This window comes from Pleurodeles waltl, chromosome 6, assembly GCF_031143425.1.
Source record: "Pleurodeles waltl isolate 20211129_DDA chromosome 6, aPleWal1.hap1.20221129, whole genome shotgun sequence".
NCBI classification, from domain to species: domain Eukaryota; kingdom Metazoa; phylum Chordata; class Amphibia; order Caudata; family Salamandridae; genus Pleurodeles; species Pleurodeles waltl.
This window is the reverse complement of record NC_090445.1, coordinates 1,103,397,947-1,103,417,448: the sequence shown is the minus strand read 5'-3', so window position 1 is coordinate 1,103,417,448 and position 19,502 is coordinate 1,103,397,947. Positions and strand designations below refer to the sequence as shown.

The window sequence follows — 19,502 nt, the reverse complement described above, 5'->3', positions numbered from 1 at the left end:
GCCTGATACAATCTAAAATCGTTGCACGGCAGCTGCTCCACCAGACATGTGTGTGTAGTCAATGCCTTATTCAGATCTCCTTGCTTGGTGTGGTTGTCCCTAGTGGCTGTCTCCAAAGGCTTCAGTGAGGCCCCTATGTATGGTTGCCCTAGCATCCACTACTGCACTGATAAAATGACCCCTTAACACCACCTTCATCACCTTCCAGTGTGTGAGCTTAGAGGAAGAAGTACCCCAATTTGCATCAAAGTAGTGCGTCAGTGTTTCGTCCATCTCAGCACGTAGTGCCTGACCCTCAAGTATGGCTGGTTGCAGTCTCCAAGAGGGATCCAGCAGTCTAGCAGCACCCCACTGTAGCTGCATCTGCAACGGATTGTGATCTGAAAAAGTCTTTCCCAAGTAATCTGCCCCCGACACTGAGTTGAGTCGTCGGGTCACACAGAATTCTGTCCAGTCTAATGTTTAAGTCATGCACTACTGAATAATATGAGTAGTCTATCTCAGCTGGATATAAAGATCTCCAGCTGTCAAACAAGGGCCAATGTTGGAGCCACTGAGAAAAAAGCACTGCTGCTGTCTCAACAGGAGAGCCGGGCATTGGGGGGTCTGATCGGTCAAGTTGTGTGTCAATTATACAATTAAAGTCGCCCCCTAATATCCATGGTAAATGAGCCATTTGCGTTAATACAGTGGGTAGTCTGGAGAAAAAGGAGAGTTGTGCTGAGTTAGGGGCATATATGCTACCCATTAACATTGCTTTCCCGTCCAGAAGCCCCTCTACCAGCAAATATCTACCCTCTGGGTCAACGTCTATCCTCAACATTTGGAAGGGGCCTTCAGGACAGATCCACACCATAACCCCTCATGCAAATCCCAAGTATATAGTACAATAACAATGTCCTCTCCAACGCCTCTTCAAGCGTTCCTCTTACTCTCTCATTATATGAGTTTCTTGTAAGAAAGTGATTTGGAACCCTCTCCTCCGTAAGTATTGCTGCACAGAATGTCTCTTTCTAGTAGAATCCCTAGCCAGGACTTTCCACATCATGAATTTGTACTTAGCCACTTTGTATACATTTTGAAATACATTTCGAAATAAGCCCCTAGAGCTAGACAGGTCTGCACACATGAGTCACCACCCCATCACACAATGCTTGAGTCAGATCTGTGAGGAAAAGTAGTTAGTGCATCACACATATGAAACAATCGAACAACTAGCACTCCCAACTCCCGACACAGGGTAATCCCAGAACCAGAGGTCACCCAAACAATGAACAATATAACACGTTGATGGGGTGCTCCCATGCTGACCGTTGTGGGCTCCAATTGCGTCTGAGAATCAACTAAAAGGTAAAAAAGAGAAAGGTGACAGCATGAATGGGGGGCGTGTACATTGCCAATGTCACACTGTTCTACCTCAAGGTTGGTAATTTTAATTTGAATGTGTCTTGCGCCAAAGGACCCCGTTTCTGTCAAACAGCTGCCTCTCGCAGCTTCTCGTAGGCCACCATCCCCAGCTGCTGGCCACAGGAATGGTGCCACCACTCCATGATGTCAGCGACTGTCCAGTCATAGTGTCATGGGAGCTTGTCTGATGTTTGAGGTGTGACGTTAGGCAATTATTCGAAGGTTTGCTGTCTTCAGAATGCATGGAAGCAGTCAGTCGCAACTTTATATGGAGAAGAGCCTGGCTCTGAGCTCCTGTCGTTCCAAATATTGATCGCCGTGGCCACCTCCTGCGCACATTCCACTCTGGCCTGTTCTGGTGAAGGGGTGCCTTGTGCTGCAGCCTTCGGGCGAGAACGTGACCTCTGTCGCCATCTGCCTTCAGTCTTTATGCCTTGGTGTTGCTGTTCCAGGGGGCTCGGTGACATCGCCTCATATCGGTGCTGTGTCACCCAGCCCCAGGCGTCTGTCAGTTCTGTGAAGACTGCTATCACCTTCAAATTTGCCGGGAGCAGAAGAGAATATTGGAGGCCAGCTTGTTGCAACTTATGCTTGACACCCAAAAAGGAGGCCCTACGGCGCTGCACCTAGAGAGTGTAGTCTTGAAAAATGTGGATCTCTGCATCGTCATACTGAAGCAGCGATTTTGCTTGTGCTGCCTGCGGGAGAGCCTCCCTATCTCTGTAGTTCAATATGCAAGCTACAACGGGCCTAGGAGGGGACCCCAGTGGAAGGTGCTGCACTGGCACCTTATGGGCTGCTCCACCAGGAATGTCTCCTACAGCTGCTCAGATGTCACTTGCTGCTTCAGCCAGTTCACAAAGAAGATTGTGGGGGTCTGTTCCCTCTGCTCCCTGCAGGAATCCCACAATTCAGATATTATTCAGACTGGAACATCCCTCTGCATCCTCAGCTTTGGCCTTCCAGTTCTCGGACCTTAGTGGCAAGTGAAGGCACCTGCCCCTTGAGCACCAGGACAGTTGGACGGAGCTCTCCCACCTCGTTTTCCATTTTCTTGGCCCTGCTCATTAGCTTCTGTTGATCAGTCCTAAGCAGTCCCAGTTCAACAGCTACAGCGCCCACCTTGTTGCTAAGTTTCTGTTTGGTGGCCGCTTTAGCCCCCAATATTTGGTCCTGGTTGTCCTCAGTTTTGGACGCTGCTGCAGAGGGTGTGGAATGGCTAGGTTCGCACATCCCAGGGACCTGGGTGCATCGAATACTCATCTTATGCGCTAAAGGCTCTGCTCCACCCTTGCGGCCCATCCTCAATATATCGTCAGGCCCTTTATGGTGATGCTGGGGAGAGCCGGTACTGAGTGACTATCAATAGTTACTGTGCGGCGAGCCTTCCGACCCCAGATTTCTGTGACATATTTATTTAATGTTCAAATAGGCTTAAATAATTGGCAGAGCACGAAACATGGGTTGGTGTTTCCTCTGGCCTGCAAGCACCTGGCGCAAATACTCAAGGATACAGCCCAAGTGTTAGTGCCAACCCTAAACTGAACCCAGTTTGGGTGGTTCCCTGTGTATCTCGAGCAGACAGTTGCCCTTGAACCCTTAGTCTTCATGTGATACCCTTACAGAGCACAGTGTCACAACCTTGCTGTCCTCCCACAACGTGAGCTGTTGGACCTAAAAGTTGAGAGAGTTCTCTTCAGCATCAAATTCCTTAGCTTCCTGAAATCAGATGCCTGGAGTGTTTCAACTGGAGATAATGATCATTTGTGGACCTTTATTTCAAGCATTTTGTTTGTTATCTGAACTAGGGTGATCAGACTGTGAGATCAAGGACCGTTTCTTTAGTTCCTGTAAAACGGAATTGGTCTTGGATCACAGGTAGCTGAGTTGAAGGACCATGGGACTGTCATTAAATCTTTTTGGATACCCTGGAGTGTTTCAGAGCAATAACAATGTGGGGTGTTCTTTAGAACAACATTTAGATTCCTGACACTGCTGTGGGTCCACCCTCCCCTTTACCTTCTTTCCAAGATTGTGGCATGATCGTTCTCGACGTTGCACTCAAATTTCTGACTCTGGTTTCTTACTTTTGGTCACAGACATTTTAGCCACTTGGTCAACAGGTTGAGTGAACTTTGATTCTTAAGGGATGATCACTTTATATGATTTCTATCAATTCGTCCTGAGCCTCCGTCATAAAATGTTTTATATGTTCAATGGAGAGAGTACCTTCTTGTACTGCTCACTCTTAAATCCTGGGATAAGGAGACCTTTCTATCTTCTGTACCTAATCTAGCATCACCAGTGTCACATGGACGATTGGGGATAAAATTGCGGGGGTCTGTTTATCGTCTCTTTCCTGTCAGTCCTCCATGTATCGGCCCAAAAATGAAAATGACTACAATTCACAAAGGGTCCCTACTTCAAAAGCTAAGATGACTTGTTTGATGGTGTGAGGTATGCGTGTTGCCTGGGGAGAGGTGTCGACACAGTGCAGTTTCTACTATATTGTGAGACGGCCATCAAGCCTTCCCCCTCCACTACAGCAATGGCCGAGCACCTTTGGTTGATCAGACACTGACAGAAGGGGGCAGAGACTGAGGGATCTACTATACACGGCATCCATCCCTTGTGCTTGAACGGTCTTTGGAGGCATTTGAGGAGCGAAGGGAACAAAGTCAGTTCCGTACCCTACTGTTCTTGCGGCAAACACCCTCAACCAGGTACAGTGCCTAGAGGCAAAATGAAATCTGAATGCTGGTGCTGAGTACCAGATGTAGCAGAAAGGAAAATGGCAAATGATCAGTGCACGTGCAAAGAGGTCAACTAGGTATAATGTCTGACCCCGACAAACACTTAACAGGTTGAACGAATCCTTACTTTAATAGGCCACTTATCTTTGGGGTTTAGCTTTAGGAATACGTTATGTGGTGGGGTGTCTGTCTCGAGGGTTACTCATGTTTTGAGATGCTGTCGAGGAGAAGGCCGAAGGGAATGTAATGTTCATATTGCCTATTGGTGCTTTTCATTGTTCCAGTTGTCTTGTCCAAGCCCCTATGATTTACCACGCACAAGGGGATGTTTCGAATCCATCTCTGTAGGGCTAAAGGTGTTATACGAAAAGGGGTGTGGTCAGTCGCTTTAGGGCCTTACTGGAGGAGGAGCCAGAGTGAAAAGAGTCGACTATGTGCCATGGAAGGTACAATCAGACTTGGAAGGTTTAATTTGAGTAACGAGGCTGAACATTATCTTCGAGTAAACTTTGAGGTATCCCTTCGATCACAGGGACAGATCCTTGTGAGTTTTCGATAACGCCAGACAGCCCAGATTGAAAATAAGTATAAAGCGGTGAGTGAAATTCTTGTAATTAATCTCAGCCACTGATGAATGCAAGGCATTGCAACCCAGTTCATCGTACATTTGCCCCTGGGCCAAGTCAAATAAAGACCAGCCATATACAAATTAGACTTGGTACTTCTCAAACAGGAACGGTCCAGCCCCACTACCAATTCAAGTTCCCTCTACACGGGAACACAAGCAACTCCAGAAAGGTTTGCGCTTTGTTGTGGCTCAGTTCTGAGGTCCCGCTTGACGCCCGTGGCGCACATGACAAGGGGCCCACATGTGGCCATACACGTCTCACATTGGGAATCTCATTTAGTAAAACAAACCAGTGATTTGTGGAATGCTGCTCCATTCATTACCACTAGTTAAGATTAATTGAAGTATTCAACAACCATCTGCTTGTATTTTGAGTGTGGTTCCATGAAATTGTTCAAGCTATCCTGGCACATATTCTCCTAAAAACCTCAATGGGATTGAGAAATGAATCAGTGGAAGGGTGCACAAGTGAGTCGACCTGTGCCGCAGAAAGGACTGGGTGTGTGTCCGGCGAAGATTAACTTCAGAGACAGTCAGGGAGACCATGAACGTCAATCCACCAAAGTGCCAGGGGTAGCGGAACATCAAATTATTTTGACCCTTAGTTTCACTCACACACATACGCATTCATACAAAGACACATTGTCTCACATAAACACAGTACTGCAAGCAAGCACACAACATATATTTAAAATCCTTCTTTGCTTACCACGTCTGACTGGGAGAGTCATATTCCTAGAGCTAATTGCGCTCCATTTTTTCACACTAATAGTGAATATTTTGTTATTATTCACTATTGGTGTTATTAAAAAAAAGTTACCGAAAACAACGGAAATGGAGCCCCAGTCGACGTTTATAAGGACGCGCTTTCCCCTTTGTTACTGGCACTGATTTTGCCACCTGAGGTCAGGGCTCGCAAAAGTAGTGCCAAGAGTCGCACGGGGCAAGCCATGACGACAATGGGGTAGAGGGCTGACTACACATATTTCAGTTGTCAGTGATCTACAAAACAACAACATGGCACTCTGTTCAAGGCACTAGTTTAGATATGGGCGTTTGTACAGTAGCTAAAGTTGATAGACTTGCATTAAAGAACATAGTTATCGATTTGCGTTTCTAGCTAATATACTACTCAATTTAAACACGGATCTTTAAAAGACTAAGGGCCATATGTACGAACACATTTTCCCATTGACACAGAATGGGAAAAACCGTTTGCTACATCTGGCCCTAAGCATTCTACATTTAAAATTGGTTTTAAAGTGTGTTATTCATCCTAGAGTCACACGTAACTGACTCAGAGGAAAAGGCTGTGGGTACGAGGAGCTTATCTTTGGATACACAGCGATTTGAAAAACTGTAGATATTTAGTGTCGCAGCCAGGACTCAGTACCTGGCTTGGAATAATGAGTACTTCCTACAGAATAAACCGATTAATTACAATGTGTATGTTCCAGAGCACGTCACGAGGTGGCAGCACAATCCAAGGTTTTGAATCTGTAAACGTTACTGAGCTGCAAATACAAAGCCTTATGTTGTAATTTCCATATAATTAGGTCGGCATGCGAAGGGCACGGACATATGGTACCCTGCACGTGAAATTACCGATAATTTAAATAACTATGATTTTGTATACTGGCAATACATTGTATGTCAACTTTACCCCGGAGCAGTGGATTCGGATTGGGAGCTAAATTTAACCCGGGGCGGCGACCCGAAAAAAGTGGCCTACATTTACAGATTGGTCCCTTTCAGGAATTTCTATTTGGTTAGTCTCAGGGAACGAATTTTTAGAGAAAATGTTTGTTAATGAAGGCTTTTATAGGTAATAGAGCCAGTAAGGATTGTGAAGACTAGAAGTTCTGAAAAGTGAATATTTGCAGTGTTTTCACAATGTAGTTAGATCCCCTCTTCCAACCAACAGTGAGCCTGATTTAGATGTTGGGAGTAACAATCTCGCTGTCAGCTTTTCGACTGAAAACTCGTCTGCCTATTTGATGGTCCGCCCTCCATATTTAGATTTTGGTGGTGGCCGCCCATAGATGAAAGTCTGCATTTGAACTGCCGTCTCCGCCAAGAAACACTGCCCGAGTCAACGCCAGGAGAGGGAATAGGGATGACAACGGACTCCAGGCACCCTTACTGCTGGGCAGATTTGGATGTGCCTTACCTCCAAGAAAAAAGTGGCAGTCCGACCTCCACTTCTGAGCTGCCGAAGTGGAGTGAAAGGGGTGAAATTTTCCTCATTCCACCTCCGTCTTCGACTGGACATGACTGGACAACATCTGCCATCACTGCTGCCACCGGCCCACTGAGAAAACGCAACCCCTCTATCACCGGACTCAACGGTAGAGACGCCACATTGCAGGGTAAGTTGGGTGGGCACTGCACGGGAAGTCAAGACCACTGCAGTTATATTTATGCCACAATATGTTTTTTTCAATCACTGTGACATGCATATGTCAGGGAAACAAATGTGTCATACATGGCGGGGGTCACACTTGCACAGCGCGCATATCGCAAACATACACATCTGTCATTGTGGTGTCATCATTCATTGCAAAACGAATGCTGGCACCACAGTGACGGTACACTCACACTGTACAACAACATCATGGTGTGAGCATTGCAAGGGGACCTCTATGGATAGGTTTGTGCTATCTGTTGTGTATGTGTGCCTGGGGATTGGCTGGTTGAGGTGGAGGGAGCTGGAGTGGGTGATATAGTTGTGTCTGCATGTGTGTCAATTGCATGAGGTGGTTGGGTATGTTATGTTGCCGTGTGACACATTCAGGTGAGTGTTGTTGTTCTGTGGCAGATATGGTGATGTGTGCAGTTGTGCTTGTGTGTGAGTCTGTTTGTGTAGCTGAGTGTGTAGTTGTGTTGGTTGTTGTGCCATGTGTAGGTGCAGTGCCAATGGTGTGTGTGTGTTGGGTCATGGATGTATGTCATTATATGTTTTTAGCATATACAGGTTGTGTTGTGTCAGAATTGTAATGGATGTGTACTGATTTGTTGTGTAGTGTGTAGTGCAGTTTTGGTACCTCGTAATCAGGTCCAGTTCTAAAAACTACTGCGCACCATTCTGGTCCAACATTATATAATCTACGATGGGTATGAGATGCTGTTCTCAGCAGATTATCATGTTTGGGAGGCGCATATCAACACCGAGGCAAACAGCTCTTTGTTGTTGTGACTTGGGCACTACTACCAGTGGGGATACCTATGGGCTAAGCCCAGAAACTTTCTCTATCACCTCTCACCACCCCAGGTTTCACAGCTTCTCCACTACCATGGGCTGCAGATGAAGATGGCTCGTCTGTGATGCAGGGTCAGGGGGCAAACTGTTTGGTCAATGTGAAGCTTGACCTGTGCACCTTTCAGGCAGCCAAGTTGTTGGAAAAATCATTAAAAGTCCTTAAGGATGTCTAATGTGTGATTGTCATGCATGCGCTGGGCGAAGAATACAAGCCCTTGGTACTCATCGGTGTGGCAGCCAATGAGCGTGCCAGTTCCTTTTTTAGTGACATAGAAGCAGGTATGCATCCTCCGGTCGCCGCTCACCACCACTTGCTCAGTGACTGTAGCCAGTGGCAGCGGGCACCCGCTACCATATGCAAACATCCTGACCTTTGTGGAGTCTAACTGTGGACGAGGATTCAGTCTTTGAAATTGGTGAATGTCCATAATGTTTACGGAGACTTGAGTGTCAGTCAGAGCTGGTACTGGCATGCCTCCTAGCATTACAATGCACACAGGAGCCAGCTTCCTGTTGCTGTTCACTGACTGCATGTCAATGGTCGTGAAGGCATTATCTTCTCACTCTACAGGATACTCCTGCATGAGCATGCTTTCACAACTCTATAGTCTGAGGTGTGCTCTTTCACAGTGTGGCACTTCAGTGACTTTTGTTGACTAGATTAGTTCTAAGGTTTGTGCCCTTTTTCTATGCTTCAGCAGATGTGGGCGAAATGATACTCTTTACCACACCAAAAGCATATCTTGCCTCCAACTGGGCAGATGTTCCCTTGGTACGATTCCAGGCGGCAGATTCTGCATTTTGTGGGGGTTGGGGTGGGTTGTGCCTTTGGCTGCGGGCACCATGGTAATTTGTAGCTGGCGTATACTCTCTCCTTGAGCTGGCTTTCTCCACATGTTCCCAATCCAGGCAAGGGCTCGCGCCATCTCATTTGCTCAGCTGTTTGAGAGTTAATGCAAGCGAGCCTGATTGAGATCATATCCAGAGTCATGCCTGGCAGTCAGAATATTATTTGCCTCACGGTCAAGGATCAGTAGCCTTCAATGAGCTGGACATGAACTTCTTTGTCTGATCGTCAATCTTGCATATGCTGGTGAGGTGTCGCAGACTGGTATGGAACAGGCCAATGAATTCATTCTGCCACTGGTGGGTCTGGCGCAGCTTGAACTCTGGTTCAGCTAGGGTTTTAAGTACATGTTTAATGGAGTAGCTCAGCATAGTAATTGTTGTCCACTACCCTCCTAGGCAGGGTTTCAAAGAGTGTAAATCTCCTCATGACTAACCTCTTCCTGTTACCATCGATTTCCAGCGTTGCACAGAAATAGTTGTTCAGTTGGACAATCTACATGTGTCAAAGTGGTGCTGCTGGGTCGGGCAGACCTCTCTAGGGGGCAGCACTGTCAGGGAGGCAAGGGAATCTGGGCCATGTGTGGTGATGGGGCCATGGCCATTGCATTCTGCTAGTTCTGATCATTTACCATGGTGGGTACACAGAAAAGGCGTTATCCTAGGGGTCACCTGACGAACTGAATGCTGCTGAAGCAGCGAACACGAATCACCAGGACTCTCAGGGCAGGAATTAAGGATGGCAATTTGAACCTACTCGGGGGCAGGTTGCAAGGATGACAGTGGATTGCCCTTGACCGGGCCTAGTGTAGCAAACAGCAGCAGCAGTATTTTCAGATAACCAGTGTAGTTATACTGGAGGTTAACAGGTGACACTGTTCATTGAGAAATGTTGCCAACATTTATTTCCACCTGGCAGATGTGCAGAGGATTCCCCTGGAGCTGGAGGCACACACACACACACAGCCAGTGTCAGGCTGCAGGACGGGCTCCCTCGCCTCGCTGTCCTCAAAAGCAGGGCCATAGGGTAAGCACCTCGCTTGACTGCCTGTGTCTGGGAGCAGGCAGGATCCCTCCTTCATGGGCGCCACGTCCAATGGAAACAGAACCTGGGAGGCGAGTTGGAGCATGGTGTCTGCAGCTGTGAGGCAGGTGGTGTCCACGGGCGGGGGTTGCCGACTGCTACGGTATTGATACCGCCACTTGCGGACTAAACATCTTGCACGCAATTTAAAAAATAGCACTCCACAACCAACTATGTGCTAGATGCTGATTATTTAGTAAATCTGAAATCCAGTACAAACTGAAGGGGTAAAGTATTAGGTTAGGATTTCTGAGAATGGAACCTGCAACAACAAGTAGAAAGAACAAATTTTAAACTCTAATATGTTCTCCTGTAGCCAAGTAAGAACAAAGGGGTTGTCGGTAACAGCAGAGTAAAGAAAGTATATTTGCCTTTTACCCATAAACAAACACATCTTAGAAAAGCTAAAAATGTGATAAAATCTAGCATTTTAAGTGCAAAGATTGATTATTCTGGTAGCACTGTCTTTCTAACTTCTTCAAATAATTCCGTTCTCCCCATTCTTTGGGAGAAAAGAGAACCTGTACTACAGACAGAAAAAGAAATGACGCATAAGGCAAATAAGTGTACCACTTTCCTAAGTATATACTGTCATGCTCACTTACAAAGACTACTATTTCACCTTAAAGTATGTTGCTGTACCCTACAAATTTTTCTGCAACATTTCCATAGGGCTAGGGTGGATTTGAAACTTCCGTGCGTCTTTTCCTTCTCATGGTTCACAGAGTAGACTTATTGGAAAACAGAACCTATAAAGACATGGATAAGAAGTAATAGTAAAAAGATACTTCAAAATCTAAAAGCAATACATATAGGTCCGTTACTGTTCACCATCTTTTAACTGTATGCAATGATTATATGAGGTCTTCACTGAGATCTCTTTGTAGGGCTAGAGTGTCCCTGCAATAAAGACTGGCACTTCTATGATTCATTTCCTTTTCCTGCTTCCCCGTGGAGGAATCAGGGTAACAAAACCTGCTAGATGAAAGAAATAATGTCCATATGTCACCTGCAGAACATATTCTTACAAAACCTCCAAATAGAAAATATCTAGCTCACTAATAGATACGGATCTTTACCTGGAAGTATGCCGCTTTTGTCCAAAGTATTTCACATGATTTTCCTAAAGGACTAGAGGGAATTTATAATTTATGTGCATCCTTGCCATGTTCTGATTCATATGGGAGAGATCTAGAAGAAACAAAGCTGTAGTGATATTGAAAAGAAACAAAAATAGATTAGGACCTAACAAACTAAACTCCAAGAAACAAAACAAAAGATAACTCGGTCCATCAAAATTGGTGAACTTTGCCTGAGAGTATGTACCTTGCACTAAAAGTCCACACTCAGCTATCTATGCAGGACTAGAGTAAATCTAAGTTATCAATTCTGGCATTCACAACATTCATGTAAATAATTCTGTGGTTAAAATGTATTAGAGAAAGTTCTAGGCAATATAACTTTTACCAACAGAAAAAGTAAATAATATTAATATGAAACCCATGGACAAAGCTTACAAAACCCTAAAACAGAGATACTTTGACAAAACCCTATAACATAGATGTAATTTGATTCTTGCAACATGTGTGGTCTTTTTTGTGGAAGAAGACTGAGTATTGTTTAGTAAGAAGTGCACTATTGAAATCACTGTGGCTTCTCTTGTCAGCTGTTCTTGTGATTCTTCTTTTCAAATAAAAAAGGAGCAAAAGGAACTTCGGTATCTAAAGTATTCTAAAAAAAATGTCAGTTTACAATCTATCGGTAAATTTGTTCCATGGTCAGCAGTTGATGCCCCTTCACAAAAACACGTAGATTTATTCACATTTTTTGGGCGTTTAAATCATGCTGTCTAAAGACCGAGTGTTACTGAATCAAGAGGCCTTGCCTTAATGCACTTTTTATGGCGCCATGTCTACAATGTTATTTATATTTAACTGAGTAAATACTTTCCATTCAATTGACATGAGCAGAAGGGCTTTAAGGTTCTTCTGATCAGTTTGATGTACTGGGTGGGTGTTGATACACTTCGGTTTTGAAAAACTTCTCTCACAGGCTGCTTGCGTGCAGGAGAAGGTCTAGATATGTTTGTGTTCCAATGTGAGATGCATGTAAGCATTGCTGAAAAGGTGGTGCTTTTTTAGGACAGAGTGACAAAAGAAAGCATTGATGCGAAAAGTATTGTACTTTTCTGATCAAGCATCAGAGTCTTGCAGTACTAGGTTTTCATTAATCTGGTCTTCTGTCATGCTCTTCAGGTAGTGTTCTTTTCAGATTTGTCTGTTTGTTAAGAAAAGTTTGAAGTTCTTCCTACAAGGTGGGGCTGGTCTGTTACCATGAGGAGCAGGGTCAAGGCTGATTTGCTTAATGCTGGTTCCAAATTGAGGTGGCATGGTGGTAAAAAAACAATGGATTAGGCTGCGGCTAGAGCAATTCCCAGTGGCTGAGATTATTTCAAGTGTTCCCTCCATCACCTTGTTATTTTTGCAATTGCCACCCTAAGTGCTCTGATATGCCCAGACGAGGGTCCTTGGCTCACTGTGCCACTGGGAGCTAACTACCTAGCTGAAGAGCACTAAGTATGGCAAAGCTTGTTGTTTTTGTAATTGCTGTCCTAAGTACACAGGGTATGCCCAGAATTAGGACCCGGGCTCACTGTGCCACTGGAAGCAAATTATACCTGGCTGAAGATCTCTAACAAGGACAAAAGCAGTCCTACTTTTCTTGTGTTCTGGTGTAGGGAGGACATGGCCTGCAGATCCGGCTGGATTGTTCCCACGGGGAGCAGGGTCAAGACTGATTTGCATATAGCTGGGTCCAAACTGAGGTGGCAAAGTGGGTAAAAAGAGGATGGATTGGGATGCGGCCCAAGTGGTCGCCAGTGGCTGAGATTCTTTTAAGCATTCCATCCATCACCTTATTCTTTTTGCACTGGGCAAAAAAGACAGTGGATTGGGATGCAGCCTGAGTGATCGCTAGTGACTGAGATTCATTGAAGCATTCATCCATCACCTTATTCTTTTTGGTTTGTTGCTGTAAGTGCGCTGGGTGCCAGGCTCACTTTGTCACCGGAAGCAAGCTATACCTGGCTGAAGAGCCCTAAATAAGTCAAAACCGGTCCTAGGTTGCTTGTGTTCTGGTTCAGGGAAGACCTGCGGTAGCATGATGGGCAAAAAAACAATAGATTGGGATGCAGCTCCAACCAGTCGCCAGTGGGTGAGATTAATTCAAGCATTTCATCCAACAACTTGTTGTTTTTGTATTTCTACTTCTTAGTCACAGTTCCTTTCTGCTAAGTATTTGTTTGCCCGTTCTGCAAAATATCATGGCAGTTAAGAACATGGCATCAAATAGCAGTAATTTGTTGTGTAGATTTTTATGGTGTCTGACGCCATTCTTTGTGCCTGCAGATCCACTTTTCTTGTCTGGAAATACAAGCCAATGGTATGGTTGACACAAAAGTGTGAAGATACAATGGGCTGTTAAGACTTTTGAAATTTACATACCCATCACCAAATTGCAGGGTTTAGAACTCTATGTTTGAGACACACTTAAAAGGAAATATTATGGAGGACGTAGATAAAATCAGTGTACACAGCATTAACAAAGTTATTGAATTCTTGACATTAGCATATTTTTCCCACCTCTCTTTGTCCTGTGATTTTGACCACGTCATCATCTTGTGCCAGCTCACAGATCACATCCATCCTTTTGTAAAACTCCTACAGGAAGATTGTGCAACAGTGTAGCAGAGACATGGACCCAGTAGGCACTTGTTTTGCATTACCAAGCACAAGGTTTAACAGTGCATTGCTCCAGACATGTATGTGACATGGGGATTCTTTGCTTAGCCAAAAACTGAGTCCATTATACTGGCCTTGACTTTTAGTACTTAAATGCTAGAAGAAGCAATAATGCTGTGCAGAAAAAGGTCACAGATTTGTAAGGGTGGCTTCAGCCTCGAAACGGGGCTAGTCTAAAATGAGGCACAAGCAGCTCATTTGCAGAAAGTGTAAAATACTGTCATAAATACAATATGCACAAATTAACATTGTTGGCACATTTTGCCCTAGGATATAAAACAGAGCCTAGTCAGAATGACGTAAGAATACCACAAATTAAAGCTAAAAAGTAACCAAAAGTTACCAACCAATATTTTTGGCACATGAACAAATTAGTCCCTGCTCTGCAATTCGGACCAGGCCCTCAAAAATCCAACTCGAATTGGAATGGCACACAAATGACTCAGTTTAGCTCTGCAAAGAATCGGTAAGATGTGCACAGTTAATAATGCAGATTTGTGTATATGTGCTATTATAATTTTCTTTTTGATATTTTTCTGATAGAGGAAGTAAATTTCGCTTTGGGGAAATCCCTTTCTCTAGTGTCTCATTAAATGTGTATGCTTCCCTTTTCTAGTCTGCAAAGGCACTTCCTACAGCCTTTCAAAAGAGGACTGTAACCACAAATTCCCATTTCTCCTCCACCCCGTATTATTACGATGGTGGGAAAGCTGGCGAACTGGTGACCTTTCCGCCATCATAAGCACATGTGGTGATCCACCTAAAAAGAAGTGCACTTCAAAGCCAGGGCTGGTAGGACAATACTTTACTTTGGGCTTTTTCTTTCAATTTTATAACCTTTATATGTCATTCTTGTGTGTTTAAACAGTGTCTTCACATGCCAGTAATGTACAGGCAATAGCTACTTTTATTTGCTCCAGTAAGCACCATAAATACTCGTGACGTGCTTTAAGCTAAAAAGAATTGTCATACTTATTTCAAGCACACCTCCCTGTTAGGAAGCACACATACAGTTGTATTGCAGCAAAGTGCACTGGTCAGTTTACTTTTGAATTAATATTTTGATTGCAAGCACAGATCCAACACGTGTAGGTGATGATTTTTTATCTTTTTATATTTTTGTATGCATAAACAAACAACAAAAGTAACCATTTCACAAGCTTCCCGACACCGGACGTTATTGACATTGCCAGTTGTTGTTTCCTTTTCTCATTTTTTTGTTTGTTTTCTGGGTCTGATTGTAATGAATTCATACTAAAAAACGCAAAAGCCAAAGACTTAAAAAACGCTATGAATTTCTACACAATGTGTAAGTAGTCATTGGGATGCAAGTTCTCGATGTTTTCACTGGACCTTTATAAGTTGTGCTATATTTGTACAAACGTTACCCAATACAGTTAGGATGCAGGGCTATTCCTGTCCTTTGAAAACATGTGACAGCCACGAGACACAAATTCAGTTAGGTATCAACAACTGTTAAATGTTACCACTTTAAGATTTTTCCTCTTTTTCTCTTAACAGTCTGTGCCCTGATTGGAAATGAATGGGGTCCCCTGCAGAATGTGATGATGCCCTCCCCCCGTCTCCTATAATCCACAGATATTCATTGGCTTTGAGATGAATTGGGCCCCCTTGAAGCGTTGAAGGGCCCCTGGAGGGTTGAGAGTTTCCCCTGCCGCAGGGGCTTGCGTTATCCACCTGTAAACAGTAGCCTTTATTACGAGAGACACAGAGCAGGATTCCTCTGCCAGCCATTATGAGTAGCCTGGCGTTCCAGGCCTGGTATTACCAGGTCTCCAATTTACCCACTCACATTTCTGTGCCTGAAAACACCAGGCCTGGAGGCGGATCTGATGGGTATGTAGGGATCTACAGAGCCCAACCCTAAAATGCACTCCACCTGCACCGGAGTGGAGAGCTGCATGAGTTACTCGAGGTAGCGCTCCGAGGACTTGGACCATCGTCAATGACCACTGTCACTCCTTAAAGCAATCCCCCCTCTCCATTTTCCCCCTGCTCCAAACAGGTGCTAATTTGCATGCTAAATGCCTCAGTTATGGGACCAAAATATCGAATATCTGCAGAAGAGTACCCGGTAAAACTGAGTTCCACGTTTATTCACATTCGAGACTCAGTGTTTTTTAGTGGGCGGATTTTGGTGCGAGGGTACAGACCGGAATCCTCAAACCACAAATCTCAGTTCATATAATGTAGCCCATAGTCTCGAGCCTGCAACACATATGTTTTCTATTAACTAATTCACCTGAGTTTGCTAAACCAAAATCCTTCCTCACGCCCATTTTTGATTTTAATCTCTGGGCCTTATTGCAATTTTTAAATGAGCCATAGATGACACACTGGCATGCAAACGCATTTCCATATAGTTGTGAGCAGTATAATAAATGCTACTTGTATGTTTGTTAAAACGTTGATTTGTCCGCGGGGTCCTCCTCTTTTATTGCCAAAACGTGAATTTATCTTAATGTCTGAAGACTTTTAGGATCAATCAGAAAACAACTTTGCAAATTACTTTATTCACTTTGTACACTGTTTCCTCTTTTCCTATGGCCACAGGTGGTATTCTGACAACAAATTTTGTTTATACTCAATAGGTGATCACTCGTCTAAGCAGATCAAGCCTGCTGGTGGGAAAAAAGAGAAAAAACACGGAAAGCGTGGAAAGCAAAAGCGCCAAAAACCTCAGGAATCATCTGACAGCAATGGCTCAAATCAAAAGCTTCAGCCACGTGTCAGAAAAGTGGGTGCTACCCAACAATCATGGCAATCATCCGAGATCTCACAGCCAAACCCTTCTAACATGGCCTTTCCTCAGCCTATGATGATCCCAATTCCACCAACGTACCCAGTGCCTGGTTTTCCAATTCCATCTATGACCACAATATCAGGAGACTGTGCAACTTCATCTGTTGGTCCGGAGCCCACACCTCAGTCAACCATGTCTTATAATATGCACTCCTATTCGGCATTCCAAGCACCTTACATGGGCCCTGTCATGGCAGTCATGCTCCCAAACTACCCCGTGTATTCTCACATGGGCAATCAGATGCCTCAACCATTTTTCACTTCCCAGTATCCTTGCTCCTCTTCCTATTCGTTCACTGCAGTGCCCGGCCCACCGACCAGCATGCCATTGCAGGTTACACCAGATCTTATGGATCCACCATCACAGGTCTCTTCACCGATGCCGCCTGAGGGTCAGCTAGATGTCCAGAGCAAGGAGCCCCCATTGTTTAGCAACTCAAGAAGCAGCTCCCCATTACAGCTGGATCTTCTTCAGGAAGAATTACCCAAGCTTTTGGAGCCTCAAGAGGCATCTGAAAGTGAAGCGTACGTGGAACATAAATTTGTAAGTAAAAAAGACAAAAACCATAATAGTTCATGTTATTAAAGTCATTCAATATATTGTTCACTTTGAAGCTCTAGTAAAAGCTTTTGCTGGTATTACGTAAACAGTTCCCATATGCAAACCCGGTAGATACAAAGGCTGCTATCATTATAGGTACAAAGGTACAGTATATTATGCCTCACTGTGAAGTGTATTTCGGATAACACTATGAATTGCAATGATCCCTTTTCAAAACTTGTCAAGTAGGCTTTCTCTTCATGACTTGCAGGGTAATGCGTCAGTATTTTGTGACCAAACATTTATTGTCAATCGCTGTAATGGAAAACTTGAAAAATATGCATGGTGCTGCTCTCAGCATTGGTGGAGAAGACAGTGCTCCAATAGATTGTCTATTTCAGTGTGATACTCGATGTGACAATGACTTCCAGTCTTTTATGGGATTGGTCCCAATGCCTTTGAGGACCAATGTCCAGACTTTCTCTGTTCTGTGCACTAATTTGTTCAGCTTAATACTGATATTTACTAAGAAGTCCATGCACATATTACTAGGCACATCCCCCTTGCAGGAGAAAGCATTTGTGCCTGTGTACTAGCATTTAGATGGACAATATACACCACAGGAGCAAGGGTAAGGCATGAGTGATATCACAGTGCATGCATTTCCACCACCACTGTAGACTTCACAGGCAGGTCTCCAGTTCCCCCACACACTATTTGCTGGCCAGTCACCCATGTCCTTAAGCAAAGATTAGCAGGCACCAGCAGCAGGCTAAAGCCCTGGGTCACACTTAGCTACAGCTAGTCAGAACTGCATTGTTGTTATAGCTGAGGACTTTAGAGAGAGAGGCAGTGCGCTGAAACTCCAAGTGATTCAAGCTGAGGATGACAAACAGTTTCAAATCCATTGGTATGAAAATGTATGGCTTTTAGAAGGAGTGGTATGATATTCATTTTTGGTACTATGCCATCTGTTGTAGTCCTGATACCTAGTGCTGACGTTGAGTGGGAACCACTATCATTTTTTTGGCAACTGGACCTATGCGCCTACTGTGGTCAGTGTTCCTATAACTGGACACATAGGGTCAGTAGGTACAAGTGTGCTTTCAGTGTGTGCTCTCAGTGTGTGCTGGCCTGCAGCCTTCAGGAGCCAGAATGGCGGGGGAGCAGGGATGAGACTTTTTCTCCAGACCACACCCAAATATCTCACCTAAGGCACAATACCTATTTCCTTGGTCCTTTCAGGTAGCAGGTGTCAGATGTTAAAGACAGCATTGTTGGACATTGCCACTCCTTGCTGCAGCCTCAGCTGCCAGTGAAAGGAACCAAAGAAATGTGCCATGAATCACTTCGCATGGCGACTGGACAAAATTAAATCAAAACATAACATAAAGCATTTTACTTTCTTTAGCTAAATATGTAGGAAAGGTTCATAGATGTACATGCGGAATTACACAGATTACGGCTGTATATATCGCAAGCAGGACCAACCTAATTGGGTTTCCTAGAAAAACATACTTATCAGCAGTGGCTCCTCTGCTATGGGGAAGAAGTGTCGCCCCCACTATGGCAGAGGAACATCGCCCCCCTCCGCTATGGCGAAGGAGCGTCACCCCCCTCCAGCAGCAGCCAGTGCAAACCTTTAACAACAAAATTATATTAAACTATATTTATTATTGTTTTGTTGTTAAAGGGGTGGGGCCATGGGATATGATGGGGAAGATGGGGGAGTACACAGCACTCCCACTCAGTGAACATGTATGTTTGGCCGGCCGTCTCGGGCTGGCCAAACACATGTGCACTGTGCTCTCTCCAGCCCAGCGCTGTGTTGCTGGCCTGAAGAGAGTAGGCACAGGCTTCCAGTTTGCTTGGGAGTGCCCAGCCAGGGCGCTCCAGCCAATCCTAGTGCTGCTTTCATGCAGCATTACCATTGGACATAGGGCAGGCTGGGAGTCTGTGCCTCCTGTAACCAGGAAGATGGAGCACATGTGCGGCATGTACCTTTTAATATTATTAATTGTTTTATTTAATGTTTATTTTTTTCTCCTCCCCCCCAACCCCTGCATGCCACCCCGCCCCTTCATTGCACAGCGAGCCATGACTCGTACTAATATGTATTCAACACTGTGCAACGTATAAACATTCATTGTAATAGCTTTCGAGTGACAAAACAAAGCATTTTATTCAAATGTATGCTTTGCAGGTTACATGCTGCTTAACCCACTAAACCTTTTTTTCCATCAGGAATGGATTTTGTGACCTGTTATTACGCAAGGATCTCTGAAGAAAACATGTTAATCCAATAATGTAGTGTATTCGTTTAAGATTTTGGATAAAACATTGTTCTTAAGCCTGTTATGT

At 44.5% G+C, this 19,502-nt stretch overlaps 1 protein-coding gene across 2 annotated transcripts in view; it reads left to right on the top strand.

The window, feature by feature from the left end:
• PER3 (period circadian regulator 3) overlaps positions 1 to 19,502 on the top strand; it is a 476,770-nt gene that overhangs the window by 383,733 nt on the left and 73,535 nt on the right. For both annotated transcript variants that reach the window (XM_069240206.1, XM_069240207.1), the window contains exon 19: positions 16,390 to 17,144. In XM_069240206.1, coding sequence (XP_069096307.1) covers positions 16,390 to 17,144 — 755 coding nt within the window. The remainder of the gene's footprint in view (positions 1 to 16,389; positions 17,145 to 19,502) is intronic.